Source organism: Lactuca serriola, chromosome 6 (genome assembly GCF_051521515.1).
Source record: "Lactuca serriola cultivar US96UC23 chromosome 6, Lser_US96UC23_V15, whole genome shotgun sequence".
In the NCBI taxonomy this organism is placed as follows: domain Eukaryota; kingdom Viridiplantae; phylum Streptophyta; class Magnoliopsida; order Asterales; family Asteraceae; genus Lactuca; species Lactuca serriola.
In genome coordinates, this window is record NC_136413.1 from 153,592,648 (window position 1) to 153,614,196 (window position 21,549).

Sequence of the window (21,549 nt, forward strand, 5' to 3'; positions counted from 1 at the left end):
AACTCGCCGAGTCCACATTGGAACTCGCCGAGTTCATCAGGCAGTAGGCAAAAAACGATTTTTCTAAGGCTTGAACAAACATATAAGGCATCAATACAATAGAAACCAATCAAGGCTCTGATACCACTGATGGGTTTTGGCCATAAGAACATCCTATGTGCTCATACAAACCCTAATGCTTGGATCTAGGTTTCTCTATTGTACATGAAATTCATCCAAGACTATAAACCCTAGATCTAGTATATGATAATCAAGATAACATATGAATTAGTGTTTAGATCATACCTTGATTGTTATGTAGCAATAACAATCTCAAATCCTTCTTGTATTGACTTTAGAAAGCTTAGAGTCACAAATGTCACTCCTCTAATGGTTCACAAACACCAAGAGCAAGAGGATGAAGAGGAGAAGAGAAGGAGGCTACCCAAAACGTGTGGAAACCCTAGACAATTAGTTCACCACGTTTTTGGGGCATAAGGGTTCTTTAAATAGTGAGGCTATTAGGGTTATCTAACAAGGAAACCCTAATTTGGATGCTTAAGCCCTAAGCAACCCATGGGCTCCTTCCTTAAAGGCCTAGGACGATTTCTAATGGGTTTCCCCATAGAATTCGTCCACCCCTTTAATATGGAGTCCATTAGCTCAATATTCAACTATCATACAATTGACAGTTCTAGTCCCTTAAGTTTAATTAATGTCTTTTAATCACAAACTTAATTCTTATTAATTCTTGACTAATATTAATTAAACAATATGATTTCTCCTTTAATATATTATTCTCATAATATATTAATAAATCATATTTAATCCTTTCTCTCCATAATTCATCCTATCAAGTTGCTTTGGTGAAGGCAACCCAAAAGGACCATGCACCATCGGGTCAAGTACATACCAAAATAGTTATGGACTTAGACACTAATCCAACAACAACGAACCGTGGGACTGGAGGGTCCCACTGAGACACATTGACCGGAGGGTCTTACAGTGATATAGCCTCGAGTGGCTAATGAGTTGTTTATGCGGTATTTTGGGGAACTCACTAAGCTTTGTATTTAACGTGTTATGTGTTATGTGTTTCAGGTTTTTCTCAGGATCGCGGGAAGGCATCGGCTCGATTGTACACACAGAGAAGGAGTTATGTTTTGTGGATCCTGGATTATTAATCAATCAATTATGGAGATGTGTTCTATAAACTAAACAAATGAGACTTTGTGAAATGCGTTATGAAATTTATATGATTTTAAAATGAAAATTTTGTTTGGAAATTTACGGTGCTACACCCTAGGGATAGATAATGTGGTAATTTGAGAGGACAAAAAAGTCCTTAAGAGAGAAAGAAAGCTCACTCACTAATCACAAGTCGATACCTATTGAATGAAATACAAAACATAAAAACGAATTAAGGGATGATACACTTCCAGAGAGAGAGAGAGAGAAAGAGGTCCTCAACATGTGATAGGATACGATTGTTATCTTGAACTATATTTACTCGTAGGCTACCATACTTGTTCAGAGCACCCTCAAGCTAGAAAGAAACTATAGTTATCAACAAGCAATAATCATATTTCATATATAACTTAATATAAACCAAAAAGAATCAAATACAAAATATGAAAGTGAAAGTGAACAAGGGTACATACTTACTTTTAATAAAACACGAAAAGAATGTGGTTGTTTTTGTGAAATGCATTTCAGAAATCCAACCCACAATTTTGGCATTCTCCATACCTGTACCCACCGAAGCAGCAACTTAGTAGTCATTGTGCGTTCCACAACCACAGGAGCAAGAGTGGGTTCCATAGTGGATGTATGTGTAAGACAAGGTTCAAGATCAATTATCCCACCACCTTTCTGAATTAAAAAAAAACTTGTACTTTCTTGTTTTACCAAAAATAGACAACCAACATACTTTGTTTTTTCATCCATAATAGTAACCATATCAGGGAGGCTATGGATAAATTGAAATACAAGTTGGTAGGTAGCTTATTGTCTTGTTCTTTATGAAACAAATAGCAACCAATTTTACTATTTTTACTAACATACTTTGTTTTTATCCATAACTTGTTACATTTGTTTTGTGTGTAACTATAAACATTAAATTATAGTAGAAATGGTAAAGTTGATTGGTATTAAGTGGTTGTTACTTACCTTGACAGTAGCATGTAACTCCTGAATAGTAGGGGGGAAGAGATGCAGTTAGGCGGCAGTAGCCTGTGTGCATTAAAACTCGACAACAAAATAAACATATGTCATAAACTTTTATTTATACACTTTAAAAAAATATAAACTAGGCATACCTGCAACAAGATCTGAGTCATCCGTGTATATGTATGTACCCCATAATTGCCCACCTTTAACCTGCAAACCATATTTTATATTTAGGAACAACATGAACATGATATAAGCTGTAACTAACAAATATTAATCTTAATCTTACCTTGCGATTTGTAGCAGAAACATGTTTAACAGGTATACAAAACTCAAGAGTGGGTCTTGTCTGTGTTTGTGTCTGTGTATGTGTTTGTGTTTGTGAGGTTTTAGACATCTTATCAGGCGTTGATGATTCTTATTCCTTCCATAATTTGATCAATTCTTGCATGCATTCACCAACTCTATATATCACACTTGACACATCACCTTTCCCTGCAAACATCCATATTGCTTGCACTTAACAACATACAAAACAATATTTTTTTTAATTATAAGCATTTAGCTTACCATCATTATCCTGAGGGCAAGATCTAGTGGATCTCTATTTTCAACTTGTGGACTGCCCCTAGGTCTAAGCACCCTTTTCCTCTGTTGAACACCATAGCTAAAAAGCTTCCCTTTCTCCTTCAACATCAACACCATCATCTGAAGAAAAAGGGATTTAACATGAATTGGAAGTTTGTTCCTTCGATCATAAATCAAATGGAGAAAAATTAAGCCCGTAAGAAAAAAGGATTTAGCAAGATAGGGAAGAGAAAATCAACCGAAACACGCCTTAATAAGACACAGTGCTTGTAAATTTGAGCAATAGAAGAAGTAAGCCTAAGGTCGTCGGACCTGATGTTGTCGGAAAGAGGAGGTGAGGTGAGATCTTTGTTCGAGAGTTGACATATCTTGTAGTGATAGTACCTAAAGGTTTCTAGTTCGAATGATTTGGGCTCCGTGGAACTTTGATGTGAGGCCAATCATAAAGCATCCTAGGGCTTCTTCGCAGTGGAAGGTGTCGTTATGAGTGTCGATTCGCTTATGTGGTGAAGCAAAATCAGTGGTGAAAGTTAAATGTGAAATTGCTTAGTTGAATGCTATAAAATTGGGCATCGGCGAGAAAGGAAGTATAAGGGAGATTCGGGACCGTAGAAATAGAAGGGATGCAGCCATTGTTAAGGCTGGCAAACTTGTTTGAATGTCTGTTGTTAATGTTTCTAGGGCTTATGAGGGTTGGAGGTGGGGGAAGATTAAAGGCCTTGTTGATTTTGCTAAGAAGGTGGAGGCATTGGTAGAGGGTAGAGGGGTTGCTTCCATATAGAAAAAAAGGGAGATAGAACAAGGCGCGGTTTTTAATTTTTTGGATTTCATTTCCCCCTTCAGCTGTAACCCGCGTTCTTGAAAAAAAATTATAAAACAACACCTGTAAACGACACGCATTTAAGATAAGCGCCCTCCGTGTTTCTAATTTTTTTGTTGGACACTAATTTTAGGGCACGAAAAAATGTGTGTCCTCTATTCTTCAAATTTTGGAAAGCTGACATTATTTTTAGGACACGCAAAATATGTGTATCGTAAATCAGTACACGTCATTGTTTGCGTGTCATTAAGGGGCTGTTTTCTAGTAGTGCAATAGAATTCTAGGGAGAATTTGTCCTTGCATCCACCTACATCATTAATAGGTTACCTTCACGAGCAATCAATAACAAAACCCCTTATGAGATATTGTTTAATCAAAAACCCCGATATGATCACACGTGAGTTCTTGGTTGCTTGGCGTATATAAATGATAAAAAGCATAAAAAAATATGTTTCAAGAAAGGGTGGGGGGGGGGGGTTGTGCTTTCATAGGATACCCTCAAGGTCAAAAACAATATTGCATATTCAATCTACAGGAAAAGGAATTCTTAGTGTCGAGACACATGAAATTTGTTGAGTATTATTTCCCATACCAAACATATAGAATAAACCAAGATTTAAAGGATAATGAAAGAGAAAATGAGGAATACGCAGTGACCCCTTGCTCCAACCCACAACGTCGACTTCATCAGTCACGACATGAGCAACAAAAAACCAAAACGATATTGTTGAGCCCAATTTGGAAGAAAGACAATCAATTAAACAACCCATTACCTCTCCTATTAGTGAGTCTTTCTTACCAATACATACCGAAGACTTAAATCCAAACTCAATCCCAATACAGACTGATGCGTCAACCTCACATCATCAGACTATCCGAGATAGAGCACCACCAAAGCATCTTGAAGATTATGAAATTGATATGCCACCGTTCATAAATCATTTTTCCTCAAATGTCAATCATGAAACCTCAATGGTACACCATTTATCTCGTTTTGTCTCTTATAAAAATTGCACTACATATCATAAAACTTACCTTAGTGTCATCTCTTCTCAAGATGAGCCTAAACATTTCTTTCAAGCAGTTAAGAATCCACAGTGGAGAGATGATATGCAAAAAGAAATTATTTCCATTGAAAGTAACAACACTAGACCCCGACAACATTGCCTCCTGTGAAGAAAGCCATCGAATCAAGTAGGTGTATAAAATCAAGTACAAGCCATATGGTGAAATAGAAAGGTATAAGGCGAGACTTCTCGCAAAAGGTTTTACACATGTAGAGGGAATTGATTTCCATGAAACTTTTGCTCTGGTTGCCAAGTTGGTAACTATGCACACCATGCTAATTGTGGGAGTACAAAAAATTGGTCAATGCATCAGTTAGATGTAAACAATGTGTTCTTACATGGTGATCTTGATGGAGAGGTATACATGAAAGTTCCACAAGGATTTGCAAAAGAGAATGATACACACATTTTTCGACTTACAAAATCTTTATATGGATTACCCCAAGCTTCTAGAAATTGGTACAACAAATACACCAAAGCTCTCCTTTCAATTGGTTTAGACACTCCAAGGCTCATCATTCTTTATTTATATTAAAAAATGATGAATTTTACATTGCAACCCTCATATGCATTGATGGCGTCAATCATTGTCCTAGGAAATGATGATGGAAAAATAGCAAAAATTAAGGCATATCTTGACAGTCAATTCATTATCAAAGATTTGGGTCCTTTAAAATACTACCTATACATTGAGGTTTCACGCACAAGTGATGGAGTCGTTCATAGTAAACGAAAATATACACTAGATATTTTGACCGGCAAAGATTTACAAGGCTGCAGACCTAGTCAATTTCCCATGGAACAAAACATTTGTTCGGACGCTACTGAAGATGCTGGAAAATACCAACCAGTTGTTGGGAGGTTGCTTTATCTTCAATTCACCCGACCATATATCACTCTTTCCGTAAACATGCTTAGCCAATTCGTCTCATCTCCCTGAAAGGCTTATTAGGAAATTGTGATATGTGCACTCTGTTATCTAAAAACTACACCCGAACAAGGAATATTCTTATCAATAAAGAGAAATCTGGGTTTGGTAACAAACTGTGATTCAGATTGGCTTGGTTGCCCACTTACTAGACGATCAAGAGCCACTTATTTTATCATCTTAGGCGAGGCTTCTACATTTCGAAAAACCAAGAAACAATATGTTGTTTCTTATTTCTCTACTGAAGCTAAGTAATACCAATGACAAGTATTGTCAATGAACTCTTATGGCTTCGTTGGTTGCTTACGGATTTAGATGCTTCTCAAGACCAACTCCTCTTTATTGTGACGATCATGCCACTAGTCATATCGCTAACAATCCAGTTTTTCATGAACGCACAAAATATGTTGAAAGGGATTGCTATTTTGTTTGTGAGCGTGTGGAGTCCGAAGAAATTTATGTCTTGTGCCCATGTAGGACAACGCACAAAATTGTTTGTTGCCCAAACATAAAACACCTTCTTGTATAAATACCTCCATTAGTACATAAATAAAACATAACTCAAGAAAGCAATCTTCCTCTTAAACCCAATTCCGTTTTCTTTACTTACAAAATGGGCGTCGACATAACCATATAAAATTTAAATAAAACCTATCTAGATGACGTTTTTAGACGTGTATTCAGTATATTTAAATCAATACTTTTTACAAAGCGACAATTATTTGGGAACACTAAATAGTCTTATGGAATTATGAGAAGCAATCATCTAAATTATGTATAAAAAATGTTTTAAAAAGGAAAGCCTTTATATTAAAAGAATATGGTATGCACTCTAACAATTTTTTTATAATGGATGTATTTTATTAAAAAATGGCAACAATAGCAAAGTGCTATAAAATAACAAAACATGAGAGAAAGCTGATATATGAGAATGATATCAAACATTCTCATCTATATGCCCCTTAGTTTTGTGTCTCACCCAAATAAAATAGGATGGATATAAACTGTAATCCAATAGTTCGTGAGGAGATGAAGGAGCCGAATTTTGGAAAAAAAAAATTGTTCCTTGCTTTCCAAACAGACTATATCGGCTTAGTCTTAAGCCTTGTTGCTATTCTTTACCCAATAATATGCAATCCATCTACATTTTTTCTTCTAAAAGTAAAGTAAAAAATAAGATAAATTATATTTCATCTCCAATCTTATTTATTTTTATCCTAAAAATTATATTTTTAATATATTGCATTCTTATAATTTATATAGATTATCAAACACATCATTTCTACTAATTAACTTTTCGAAAAATATATAATCTATCTTTTTTCGTTACAATAATATTATAAATTATGTTATCGGAAAATTATAACAAAATAAATTGTTCGTATATAATGAATTTGAATTAATTATGAATTTATTGGGAAAAAAATATTATATAAATAAGATTATTTAATAACACACTTCTAAGTAAATCATGCATTTATCTTTAATACATTTATATCGATCAACGAACGTATTTCGTAGAATGAAATGAGGTTTTTTAATATGTTTATATCAAGCAAAAATTATTGAAATTGACTTTCTTTCACCCATCGTCACTTCAACTTCTATCGTACACTTCTCTTGCAACTGAAATTGGTATTTTAAGATCACGTTCAACCTTGATTATCATGTTATGTAAAATAATACATGTAGTCATTATGTCATATAATGCTTTCTTTTTCATGAAACAACATGATCATTTAGTTTTTATTAGATTACTATTGTAATATATAGGTTAACTGTATGTTTATTAACATATGTTATCATATTTATAAAATAAATTTTAATTATAAGTGTTTATAAAATATTTTATCGCATTTCAATATTTTAATATGTACTTAAAATTTTATATGAATTCGATACAAAAAAATAAACTTTAACTAACTAAGTAATTAATATAATTTAATATATAAACAGTATAACTAATGGATAAAAATAAACTAATAGTGTCAAAAATCGACAATCAGAACTTCATCTCCGTTTTTGGAGAAATGAATAATGTTACTCTAAATATTTCAAAAAATTGGGAAAACTAAAAACATGATGGAGAAAAACAAGAAAAAAAATAAAATGAAAAATGACATTTGAGGATGGGCTAAAAATACTCTTAGACAACTTAGGTTGTCAAATCACCCCAAAATTATCTTAATTGTTTTATTATGACAAAGAGCTTTTCCAACCTTTAAAATGACGATTCAACTTCAACCAGCCTTTAAAATGGTTTTTTAGAAGACTCTATAATTGGCCTCCATATCTATTCTAATAAATGAAGGGTTTTTTTTTTGTCACATGTCATACTCTCATTCAATTTATCAAATGTCATTTTGTGGTTATTTTGAATTAATTTCTTTTCCACATGCCATTTTATAGGTTTTTCTATTTTAATAAATTTCACATAATACTTTAATGTAATAATTACAATAAATATAGTAAATGAGTATCAATTTCATTAATGAACTTATCTTCTTATTTTAAAATTCTCAAATTAAAACTCATTAGTTTATTTTGTTTATTTATTTAAATTTAAAAGATAATAAAATCAATTTTAATAATTTATTATTTTTTTATTTTCTTATAAATCTAAAGTTCTTAAATATTTAGACCTTTATATATTTTTTTTCAATTAACTCATATAATAAATGGGTCTTACACCTAGTTTAATGTTAAAAGGAAAACCAACACAAATATGATGTTAGATTTGAAGGTTGGTTGGCGGATTCTTAAGCTTTTAAAACACAAAAATGGTGTTAAATGAAAGATAATTGAAATTGCTCTAAGCAATTGTCACATAACTTAGACAACTTAAATTTACTAACTATACATTACAATTTCATCTTCAATGAATTTTTATTCTCAAATCTTGTGTTTAAAATTGATAAAGAGCTCATTTAATAATCAATCAATGTTGATTGTTCATATAAATTTGTAAAAATTAATAACAATTTTATTATGTCAAAATTTGTGTTTTTAAAACTTTCATGAATGACAAATAGCTAGCTAATGAAGGAGTTTCTCCACACTTTTATAAATATAAATAAAATTTCCTAAATATTAATAACTTTTATAAGAAAACTAAAATAATATTAGATTTTATGATTACCACATATATTTATATTAATCATAGGATCATATCATCATCATTTAGAACATTTGAATAAAAGATATATATTTTAATCAATAAGAAACATAACTACACTTGGGTTGTGATGACTTATAAGACATGTAGAAGATATGATACATAACATACTAATTTATAACCCGTGAGAACCACAGTTATAAAATTAATTAAATTTTCATATTGAAAATCAAAATAATTAATCAATATTTTACATAATTATTACTTAAGGGATATTTTATTTTACTTATATAAAATTATAATTGTTGATTTAAATAAATACGTGAAGTTATATTACCTTATAATCTGTATGAATTTTATTTTATTTTTTAATCTAATGTTATTAATTTAATATAATTAGAGTGAGAAAAATTTAAAATTTGGAATTTAAAATAGAGAATCAATTATTAATTCAATTTAATTAGAGTGAGAAATTTGATATAGATAATTAATATGTTGACAAGTGGCATGATAGTTCACATATAATATTAATGAGGAATTGTAATACTATGACACTTGTCAATAAGAGAATAAAATTATTCTTTTATTAGAATAGGGAAATTGACTCATGTTCAAATCCCGACGTTACTCAAACCCTTTGACCATGAAGTTTCGTCTACAAGACATGAGAGATAACTTCATGTTTACTGCGGAAAATTCATCGGTGCGTGAAAATTAGCCCGAAACCTTCGAAGAAAAGTTCCATTTCCAAAAGAAAAAATAAAATGTGTTTTGTACTATCTATGAAAAATATAATTATTCACTCATAGAAAATCTTGTTATTTGATATTTGTGGGATTACCCCTTCAAGAAAAAAACAACCAAAATATGTGCAATATAATTGTTAATGGTTTTTGTACTATCTATGAAAAATATAATTATTCACTCATAGAAAATCTTGTTATTTGATATTTGTGGGATTACCCCTTCAAGAAAAAAACCAACCAAAATATGTGCAATATAATTGTTAATGGTTAGTTGCATTCTCAAGTTCAAAAACAAAATCAAAACCAAAAAAACAAAAATCAATTTTATTAAAACATTGCAAGACTAATTAGATGTAAGTTGATTAAAATGTGTCCTAAAACAAAAATAAACAAAACAAAAAACAACCTTTATTTGACTCACACTCCCCCTCCCACTTTCCTTCTTCATCTCTCTCTTCCAAACACAAAGAACCTTCCTCCCAACAACTACATCAAAATTCTAAAACAACCCACCTTCAAATCACCGGAGCCACCATGGACCTCCGCCACTTCTTCGAATTCCGGCCACCTTCCATCCACACTTCTTACTCCGGCTAAAAATAATGCTAGGAGGTAAACAAAAGACACTCTTTTTCAAACATACCCCTCCTTGACATATCATTTTCACACATACCCACAAAATATTTTCCTCATTCAAGTAAATATTTTGTCGGAAAATCAAGAAATCTTGAACCTTTTCCGGTAATAATGGCGGCGTCGACCAGTACAGCCAGTCCCCAACAATCACCACCACCTCCACCACCCCCAGTACCGGAGTCAACGGATGAGTCTGCGGCGAAGATTGTTCATAAACGATATGAAGGGCTTGTGATGGTTCGTACGAAAGCGATTAAAGGGAAAGGAGCTTGGTATTGGGCTCATTTAGAGCCGATTCTTGCTCATAATCCCGACACCGGTTTACCAAAAGCCGTCAAGCTCCGGTGCTGTTTATGTGGTGCCGTTTTCTCCGCTTCAAATCCATCAAGAACAGCCTCCGAGCATCTGAAAAGAGGAACTTGTCCAAATTTCAACTCTGATTCTAACCCAAAACCGATTTCCTCCATTTCACCAACTGGAATGATGAATTTGTCGTCTCCGACGTCGTCTTCGTCGCCTCAGCCGCTGCAGAACCACCGCAAACGTAACTCCGGCAACCGTAACAGGGCCACCAATCCTCCCACGACTTACTCGGTTGCTCCGATTACAATGATTGAACCAGCAAGATTCTCAATCGAGGGGTCGTACCCAACCCGACCTGAGTCAATGCCTGCATTGCCGGCGCCGTCGACGTCGACGTCGCCGGCTGTTATGGCTGTAAGCAGTAGTGGGTTGTACTCTCAGCATCACCAGCAGTACCACCATCAGCAGCAACATATGATGTTATCAGGTGGGAAAGAAGATTTGGGTGCTTTAGCGATGTTTGAAGATAGTGTGAAGAAATTAAAATCTCCAAAAACATCACCTGGTCAAACGTTGACTAAATCACAAATCGATTCATCGCTCGAATTATTAACAGATTGGGTGTATGAAAATTGTGGGTCAGTTTCGTTTTCTAGTTTAAATCATCCAAAATTCAAAACTTTCTTGAATCAACTCGGGTTACCGGTAATCTCCCGCCGGGAACTTGCCGGCGAACGACTGGATTCCAAGTACCAAAATGCGAAGTCTGAATCAGAAGCTCGAATTCGCGACGCAATGTTCTTCCAAATTTCATCAGATGGATGGAAATCAAAACCAGGTGAAAAATTGGTGAATTTATCTGTGAATTTACCGAATGGAACAAGTGTTTTCCGACGAGCTGTTTTTACAAATGGGTATGTATTTTCAAAGTATGCAGAGGATGTTTTAATGGAAACGATCATTGAAATTTGTGGGAATAATTTACCACAATGCGTAGGCATTGTTTCTGATAAATTCAAATCAAAAGCGTTAAAGAATCTCGAAAACCAACATCAATGGATGATCAATCTCTCGTGTCAGTTTCAAGGAGTTAACAGTTTGATTAAAGATTTTAACAAGGAGCTACCATTGTTCAAGAACGTGACAGATAATTGTTTTAAACTAGCAAATTTCGTGAATACCACATCTCAGATTAGAAATTCTTTTCTCAAATATCAGTTTCAAGAATCCGGGCGAGCCAGATTGCTCCGAGTTCCATTCAAAGCCAGTGAAATCGAATTCGAATTCGAACCCGTGTTTAACATGGTGGAAGACATCTTAACCTCCGCCAGAACATTACAATTGGTTTTACTCGACGATAGTTACCAAAAACTATCAATGGAAAACCAACTCGCGAGGGAGATTGAAGAAACAATCCGAAATCCCCAATTTTGGAGGGAAATCGAAGCCGTTCATTCCTTAGTCAAGCTAATTAAATCCATGGCTCACGAAATCTCAAAGGAAAGACCACGAATCGGGCAATGTCTACCACTCTGGGAAGAACTCCGAGTGAAACTCAAAGACTGGTGCGTAAAGTTTCAGATGAACGAAACCCACGTCGACAAGGTGTTCGACAAAAGGTTTAAGAGAAACTATCACCCCGCATGGGCTGCAGCATTCATCCTCGATCCATTCTATCTAATCCGAGATAGAACAGGGAAGTATTTACCACCTTTCAAATGCTTAACTCCCGATCAAGAAAAAGACGTAGACAAACTCATAACACGTCTCGTATCCCAACAAGAAGCTCATATCGCGTTAATGGAGCTCATGAAATGGCGAACAGAAGGGCTAGATCCAGTGTATGCGCAAGCTGTTCAATTGAAACAAAGAGACCCCATTTCGGGTAAAATGAAAATCGCTAATCCACAAAGTAGCAGGTTAGTTTGGGAAACTTATTTAACAGAGTTTAATTCGTTGAGGAAAGTTGCAGTGAGGTTGATTTTTCTTCATGCCACGTCATGTGGGTTTAAATGGAATTGGTCTTTCTTGAAATGGGCTCAATCGAGGAGTGGAATGGAAAAAGCTCAGAAATTGATCTTTATTGCTGCTCATTCTAGGGTTGAAAGAAGGGATTTCTCAAATGATGATGAAAAAGATGCAGAATTTTTTGCAGTTGCTAATGGTGAGGATGATATGCTTAATGAGGTTTTGTTTGATGCTTCATCTCCGTAAAAATCGGATCTTTTTTTGTGTTTTTTGATTATATTATTAGTAGTTTATCCAGGAATTTTGTTTGGTATTTGTTTTTAGTTTTAGGGCTCATTTTTTTTTGAGGTTAAATTGGTAATTTTGCAAGAAACCACCTTGTTTGATAAGTTATGAGATTGTAGCATTGTTGGTAATTTACTAATGGTGATAATTAGAGAGCATAATTCCCATATTGCCCTTTTCATGAGTTTGTTAAATTTTTTCATCTTCTAAATCACATTGGACTCTATGATCCAAAAATTCAATCTTCTTTGTGGTTTTTTTAGATGAATTTTTGGGTATTTTCTTGAATGTTACATAAAGGGGTTCATTTTTCTAGTTTTCTCATTCCTCGAGGTTGAAATGGTAATTTTGCGAGAAATGATAAATTTGAGATCTTGATAATTGGTGAACGGAATTACCATATTGCCCCTTTCATGAGTTTAATCATATTAGAGTACTTTGATCCAAATTTCTCCGATCATGCACAATAAGTATCAAACTAAAGTGTGCAACTTTTTATTTTCTTGAGTTCAAATATTCGTACTATGTTGTTTGCCATTGTTGACAGGTTAACAGAAATTACAAAAATGCCACTGTTTTCCAATCTCCTTGGAACCAAGATTTGGTGATGTAATATGTTGATTGTAATTTGTAAGGTGCGCTCTTTTCCAACATCAACGACATTTTGTTCATGCATCTTTCTTTTTATAGGTAAAATCGAGCAATGATGCTATTGGTATTTGTACCTTGTGCATTAAAAGTTGTACATTTTGGGCTATGATATTAATTGATGGTTATTGACTTGCAGATGAAAATTGGGTGACGTGGGCAAGAGATTATTAAAGTGGGTTTTTGAGAAAAAAAAATCTAAATTTAGAAAAAAAATGCAAGATTCTAGAAAAGAATTCTTCTTTTGGTAGTATCTGCCTATTTGGAAATATCTCTACATGGGATTGGTCAACGAAACGCAAACCATGGAAGGACCAAAGTGCAAATTTTTTCTATCTGAAGGGGCTAGATATGGAATGTTATGAATCTTTGAGGGGCTAAAATGGTTTGATTGCAATCAAGATAGGGAAAAAGGAAATTATTGATTTTTTACCTTTCTAGGTTAATAGAATAAACATTATTTTTGGGAAAAAAGTAATGGTAAAAAATATAACGAATGAGGAGCCGATGGGTAGGAAGATTGTCGGCCAGAAGTAACGCATGAAGATGCTTTGATTGTGATTTTACATTACGGCATAAGCCGAATTTGTTATTTTAGTTGAGGAAATAGAATATTTGACATTCTTTTTTCTTATGTTTTGATATAAAATAATCATATTTTACAATTTTGGTTGGATTATATTCATCTATTTAGGTATGTTTCTTTTCATGGTGTAAATATGTTGTTAGATGAAAAGACTTTTGTGTATAAGTATATAGTATTATTGATAGAAATTTTTTATTATTGTTATAGTTTATAGAAAAATCTCAATTTTTATTTGTTGAAAAGAACGGTCTTATTATTTAATTTTATATGATAATTTGTTATTTTCTATTAAAAAATAATGATTTTTTGATAATTTGGAAAAAGTATTAGATAGAAAAAATAAATAACTAAGTTGCATCTCATATACTTAAGGTTATCATTCAAAAATAAATAACAAAATAATAAGACTTATTTTTTAATGAAGAAACAATAAAACTATATTAAAAGTTATTACGAAAAAAAATATGAGTTTTATAAGGAAAACGTGATGGCTAATATTTATTTAATTGTTTATAAAAAGGGGTTTATAAAAATGGACATGATTTTGTGTATGTCACATGAACCATGAGGTTGTCTTTTGTTGTTGAGAAAATGAGAAAATGAGTCTTTGGATGCTTATTTATTAGGAACATCTTCTTTTAAAAAATGTATCAAGACAAGATACTACTATTATTCACTTTATGTGGAAAAAGTTGTCATGTGTTGCATATTTGCATGTAACTTATGAGTATTGCTTTTTTATTTTAAGATAAATACAATAAGTTACATTATTTATTTATTGGAATACTTGTAATTTTGTACTAGACATTTGAGATATAATAAGTAATAATTTAAAACTTCAAATAGAGTAATCATTAGTCGTAAGCGTTGCATACTACATATTATAAGTCTTTTTGTAGATTATTTTTGTTTGGAAAATGGAACTTTCCTAACGGGCGTTTCCGATCCAGCATTCGCGCACTGACTAATCCCCAACTGCAAACATGAAGCTTTGTCTCATGCCCTGAAGTGACTGCAAGTGAACCTCCATGACCACAATGGTTGAGTGGTAAACGATAAAATAGCGTTTTCGATAGAAAATTATTTAGGATAAATAATCTTGACGAAAGTCAAAGTAAATGTAATAAGAATTATGTACATATAAAGAACACTTAAATCCGAATTTGTATGAAAAAGTTATGATTGTTTGAAGTTTTGTGTTAAGTCGTTTACGACAAAAATACGACGTAAAATACGAATCAGAGATAGGTTGTTTATTAGTCTTGGTAATCTAAACGAAAGTCGTAGTAATTGTAAAAATGGAAGTGTGCATATACAGAACGTCCAAATCTGACTTTGTATGAGGAAGTTATGATTTTTCAAAGTTTCAGTGCAATAGTGTAGTCACTGGATTGTTGGCCAAAACAATCTAAACAAGAGTTGAAGATCTTGTGAATAAGATTTCGTCGATATAAAGACAGTCAAGAACAAAATTTGGATATGAAAGAATTATGATTTTTATACGAGTTTTAACAGTATAAGCCCTTTAAAAATATAAAATTAACAATAAATTGAGAATTAACCGATGACGTCTAAATGAAAGTTATAGTACTCGTCGATAGCTACGCATGAATATAAGGAATGTCAAAAAAGGGAGGTCGTATGAGAAAGATACGATTATTTGAAGAAAAATAAAAATTCGCGTGCAGGGCTTCTAGAAAGAGGTGGGGGTGGGGGACCACTACATGATTGACACGTGGCACAAAAAGGGCTGGAGTGACGTTGCCCATAATATACATCGCAACTCTTGTCTGAGCACGATGCGACCCCTGTAGTCCTATATATAAAAGTCAATTTTCAACTCATTTACTCACCAGTTCTCACCCAGATCCTTTGGAAACCTTTCCGCACCCCTATCCCCGATAGTATCTAGTTCCCAGGTACTTTTGCGAGGCTCTAGAGTGCTAGAGAGCCCAATGAAATACAATTTCGAAATTCTATCCACATAATTTCCCAGTTTTCGCTAAAATTTTTGTAAGTTAAGTTGCACTTACTATGCTTCATGTCACAACCCAAAACCAAGAACGGCGGAAACGTTCCGGGGTAGAGGACGTCATGTTCAGTATCACAACAGTGTAAAGTAGTAAACAAGCAACAACATCATCCATTGCATTAAAAGTAAAGTTTTAATACATGTGTGTTCTTTCAATGTAATAAGACACCAAAATATACAATCAAAATAAAAGACGAGTCTTGTCTGTGCTCCGTCTTCTCAAAACCTGGCTATCGTACCTGTCTACTGGTGACCTGAGAATACAAGTTATTTTGAAAGTGAGTATCAGCCTAAAGCTAGTGAATTCATAAGTATTTAAGTGTCATTGTCTTGTTTTGGAAAACTGTTATGAATGCCTTGTAAATCTTTAAATGAAACAATTGATATAAGTATGAAAACCCTAGAAAATCCCTTATTTCCTACTAGTATGAAATGTAGTCTTCTACCAAGACCCGAATGTTTTGTAAGTAAAAATGATAGTTTTTCCTTTCTTTTGACTAATACTAACAGTACTTAGTCTAACTCATCGTTTATGTGAATGTATCACAAAATAAAGTAATAGGAAAATGTACTAATGTAATTGTTATCCTTTTGTATTAGGATTAACACTACATCGCGATTAGCGAAATGTATAACCTTTGAACATCCGTAGATTGTCCAATTGTTCTCTGTAGCTACAGCAGGTGGGAGGAAGGGTTAGTCCCATAAACGTATTCCTAATATAAGTATTAACCGTAGGCATCCGTAGATGTTCATCAACCTCTGTGGCGAGCAGTAGGCCCAAGGAATGGTTAGTCCCGTAAAGGTACTCCTAGTATAAGTAATAACCGTAGGCATCCGTAGATGTTCATCAACCACTAGTGCTAACAGCTGGGATTCGGAATGGTTAGTCCCATCTAGATATCCCGTTGAACTGGGATAGGCAGGACAATTTACTCAGAAGGTACTAATAAATCATCCTCGTGAATCGAGATACAAGTATTCATGTAAGTGTATACAGGTAAATGTATCTACGTAAAGGTACTCATGTAATGTATTCATGTAAGGTACTCATGTAATGTATTCATGTAAGGTACTCATGTAAGTGTATCCATGTAAGCGTACTCATGTAAGTGTATCCATGTAAGCGTACTCATGTAAGTGTATCCATGTAACATGTAATGTATAGTATAGACTCATGAATGAACTGACTCTGATGTAATTCCTTGTATTAGGAATAATGTTTTGTATCTTCTGACTATCCCTATAATAGTTAACTAGAAGGTAATTGGTTGTTCAAGTAGGTCTATACACCATTGCTACACAAGAGTGTGGGAAACTGAATGAAGGATGAAAACTATAACATCAATACATATATAAGAACATAAGTGTATAGATATAGTTTTGTTCAAGAAGGTAAAAAATGGTTTTGTAAAACATCTATGAGTTTTGAACAATAATTAACAATGAATTGATGTCATTTTAAATAAAAATTTCAAAAGTAATACATTTGATAACAAAGTATTTTTAAGATAGAAAACCATTTCATGCATCACATTTTGAAGTACGTGAAATCTGCTGGATGAAAACACAGTTATAAATACATGTGAAAGATTTAATAACATGATGTTTTCTACTTGTATTCCCCCCACCCCCCTTAAAGCATTTAAAATCATTTAAACATTGATTAAGGGGTATGAACTCACCTGTAGATGGTGATTTGGATGAACTGAATGATGTAGGATAACTAGGTGACAAGTGAAGACTTGTTCACACTTAATGATCCTAGTTAACATATAATCACACATATATGTATCCAATTAGACTTTAAACCACTAATTGACAAAGTTAAGACATCCTAAGGCATGTAAAACACCTTATATAAGTGCTACAAGCCATAAGGATTGCATCTAAGTGCTAAAGGACCTTGCTATTGTGTTTGGGGTTCAAGGGTAAACTCCCTTGGAGTTTACGGTTTTCATGACCTTGACCTAATGAGTTTACGGTCATCAACTCCTCTCCTTTTGACCATAAGTTGTTTTGAGAATTTGCAAGTCCTTTGAAGCATTTCTACTTGGTGGTTTGGACTTTGGAAGGGACTAGGGCAACAAAACACCCCTTGTTAGGTGTTTATGGCCTTAAGGTCATTTCCCTTTGGGCTTACTACCTTAAACCCATATGGAAATTGGTATTGTTATGTTTTCAAGTCCCTAACTCATCAAGGTAATTGCCTAAGTTACTTTTTAGGCCTAAGGAAGGAAAATGACCCATTTAAACACACTAAAGGGTGTTTACGGTTTTGGGAGCTCCCCAAACCATAAACACATGATCATGGCATTATATGGTGTTTTTCATGGCTTAAACCCATCAAGGGAAGGTTCAAACATGTCAAGGAAGGCTTAAACATCGAACTAGGGCTTAGATTAATGACTTAGGCACACTTTGGTGCCTTATATGGTGTTTACGGCCCAAGAACATTCTTGGACCATGAACACCTTGTTCCATGTGTTCTTGGCATATTTCATTGATGCTAACTTGTAATACTAACTCAATAAGACTCAAGGAGTGAAGTACTTACTATAAGGAAGCTTGAAATATGCTAGAAGTCCAAGAACACTTAGTGTGTGCTCTTGGTGTTCTTGGTGTTTTTGGAAATCTAATCAAAAACACAAAAATGAATGGATGAATAGATGCACAAACACTAGATTAAGTTTTTAATCAACTTGAAATGGATAGAACACTTACAACTTTGAAGATCTTGAATTGTTTCTAGTTTGCTACTTGAGAGTGTTTCTTGAGTTTACTCTTTTGGAGTTTACTCTTTTAGATAAATGGGGAGTAAACATATAATGACTAGACTTAGGGAGTAAACTCATGGATAAGCATGATTTTACGGATTTTTGGGATGATTTTACACCCGTTCGTTTAAAGAATAATATTAAAATAATCAAACGAACTCGGAATTTGTTAAAATAAGCAATAATGATATTAACTTATAATAAGAAGTGATTGACTTCTAGGGTTTGACCGAATGAAAATTCCGGGTTGTCACACTTCAAGTGTAACTTATACTTATATTCATAATCGTTTTTATGAATCTATAAATAATATTTATCAGTGATTTTAGTCATAATCGAATCCAATATGGTCTCAGAACTTATGAATATAAATAGAACACCTTTTATTTATCACCATATTGATTACACATTATTCATTGCATAATGTTTCAAATCATCAACATTATACCTTTATCAAAAAAATAGTCATGCCATGTTCTAAGCCCGCACACTATGTTTATCCAAACTATAGTTATGCCATACACCAAGTATGCACACTATGTTTTCTATGATCCTTACTTTGTGGAATAGATAAATTGAACATAATTCCAATGATTCTCTTTTCACAATCCCAAATCCTTATCGTAAATGTAAGAATTCTAAATTCCTATCATTTACCGAAATCTGTTAGATTCTAAACTTATATGCATTGATCGTCTTGTAATGGCTATGCACAAAGTCACAAAGACTTGTCAACAGACATCACAAAGTATTCCAATGGAGATCATTCCATGGAAACGAAGTCTCAAATTCAAAGTACATTTCTTTAAACATCCTTCATGCATTAAGTTTCCTAATCTTACACAGATTTAATGAATAACTTCCACCTATGAAACATTTCCATATTCCTATTCTGACTATCACTTCTGAACAAGAGTTGCCTCTTTTCAGAATATGTCAATATGGTCCTCTCCAAAAGTTTACACCATACTTCCAACTGTCCCTGAGCAACCAATCTTTGGTAAACCTTAGATTGTCCTCGATAATTGCTTAATCAAATTAGTCATATCCAGTTCTAGTACTTTTTCCCACTTAATGCCCTAGGCATTTAGACAAATTTAGAATTGATGAATATTATAGCACCTGCAATCGATCCTATATCCAAAGCATATGGGACACGATTCATGATGTCTCACATAAAGACATGATACTAGACCAGTCTTTTGCTTTAATATTTCTATTTCTATTCGCCATGTTCTCATAATTCAGATTATGAAAAGGGATGTCGTAATCAAAATCGAATTTTAGAATGCAAATAGTGTTCTCATATATAGAATTTCCTTATGTTGAACCATTCCAACATAACATTCATATATATACTTGACTAAATTTAATTAAACTTTCACGATCTAAGCTTTTAGATTTGAAATGAAGTATAATTTCCTCTCCCTTAATTATAGCAAAACAACTTTTTCCCAATTAAAACTTTTGTTTTCTATAATTAACATTACTAACTTGCAACACTTATTATAATTATCATTCTCCCACTAACATGATGATTATTAGCGTAACACTTATGCTCCCACTAGCTTTAACATGTACTCAGAAATCAGCTGGACTTCTAGAAATCAATACTTTGTTGACTTTCTTACCAAAGTTCAGATTTCTGATACGATATGCTTTGATAAAACTTTACCAAAATCATACACCTTTCCTTAGATAGCACACATGTGTGTCTAAAATATTTTAGAACTATGAAAAGGGATGTAGTAATCATAGTCACAAATTGTTTAGGTCTTTTCCATTCCTCACAAGTCCATGTTAGTGTGCCGGTTAACCACACACACTCCACTAACGACTTTGAGAATGCAAATATCACAATTTCTATCTACTTAAAACCACTTAATGAAAGCGTTTCCTCACCATCATTTTTCATGAATCGGAGAGAAACCTTAAGAAACTTAGATTTTATGGTGTATGTGTTCCTATCCATGTGAATTTGTCAAAACAATAATCACAAGACAAGGTTAGTGACAAATCCAAACTCATATGGACGGAACTTGTGCAGTCTTAACTTCTTGCCACCTGGCAGCACAAGGGACTATCATTGCTTCCAAGTTGTTATGCAACTAATTGAGAACTCTCATAACTCATATGCAAAGCCAACTTTAACTAGAATGGGCACAAAAATAGGAATATATCAACACGATAGGTTATAAACCTCAAGTCGTGTGCTAGTGATAAATTATAGGTTTTATTCTTGATTAGATCTTGAAACTCTTTCAGGATCTTGTAGACTCCCACTGTCCTCTTGACATAAAAGACTCTCTTATCAAGACCTATTCCTTGACAAACAAATATTCAAGAGATAGTGCGGATTCTTATCAAGACAAGCACTTCACACAATTGGCCTTAGTTGGTTTTGTTTTATCCAAAACATCACAACTTACCAATTTCAAATGTACAAGAGTAGAACACATTTTACTCTTACATTTGACAAGTGTTATAAACCTTTCTTTAAGATATGTCACTCAAGTTACAATCTTGGAGTATGACTCTAAGAATTGTTTTGGAACGAAGTATGACTCATCTTCTTGATTTAACCATTTCAACAATTCAAGATTCCTCTTCATAGCCATAGAAATGCACTAAGATGTCCTTAGAGGACTAATTGTGATATGATTTCTTAATCATTAAGATGATCACAAAACATGATACTAAATTACTCTCCCAACTTTTTAGATTTGAGAAACTTTTATCTTTCTGCCTAATTTGATTCTTCTCATTCGTTTTGCCATATATCGAACTTTTACAATGTTTCAGAATTATACTTAAACTTGTAAGTATAACCATATTTACTAAACTTTAGTAAATTATGACGAATAGTCTTATCGATCTTTGTGGTGGACTTGACCAGTGCACA

General features: G+C 33.4%; 1 protein-coding gene across 4 annotated transcripts; it reads left to right on the forward strand.

Annotated features, from left to right (window-relative positions):
• The first annotated feature begins 9,813 nt into the window (after positions 1-9,813).
• On the forward strand, positions 9,814-13,931 carry LOC145057112 (uncharacterized). Of its 4 annotated transcripts, none has more exons than XM_079004889.1 (3): positions 9,814-12,515; positions 13,152-13,294; positions 13,392-13,931. In XM_079004889.1, exons 1-2 carry the CDS (start codon positions 10,160-10,162, stop codon positions 13,154-13,156), a joined length of 2,361 nt encoding a protein of 786 aa, XP_078861015.1. In that variant the 5' UTR covers positions 9,814-10,159; the 3' UTR covers positions 13,157-13,294; positions 13,392-13,931. The 4 variants fall into 4 exon arrangements, with proteins under 4 accessions (XP_078861015.1, XP_078861014.1, XP_078861012.1 ...); XM_079004888.1 differs by having other exon boundaries at positions 13,152-13,239; XM_079004886.1 differs by having other exon boundaries at positions 9,814-13,294.
• Positions 13,932-21,549: the final 7,618 nt, after the last annotated feature.

Bases quoted from the DNA above. Each gene is read 5' to 3' on its own strand.
- LOC145057112 (XM_079004886.1), top strand. From the start codon at position 10,160: ATGGCGGCGTCGACCAGTACAGCCAGTCCCCAACAATCACCACCACCT.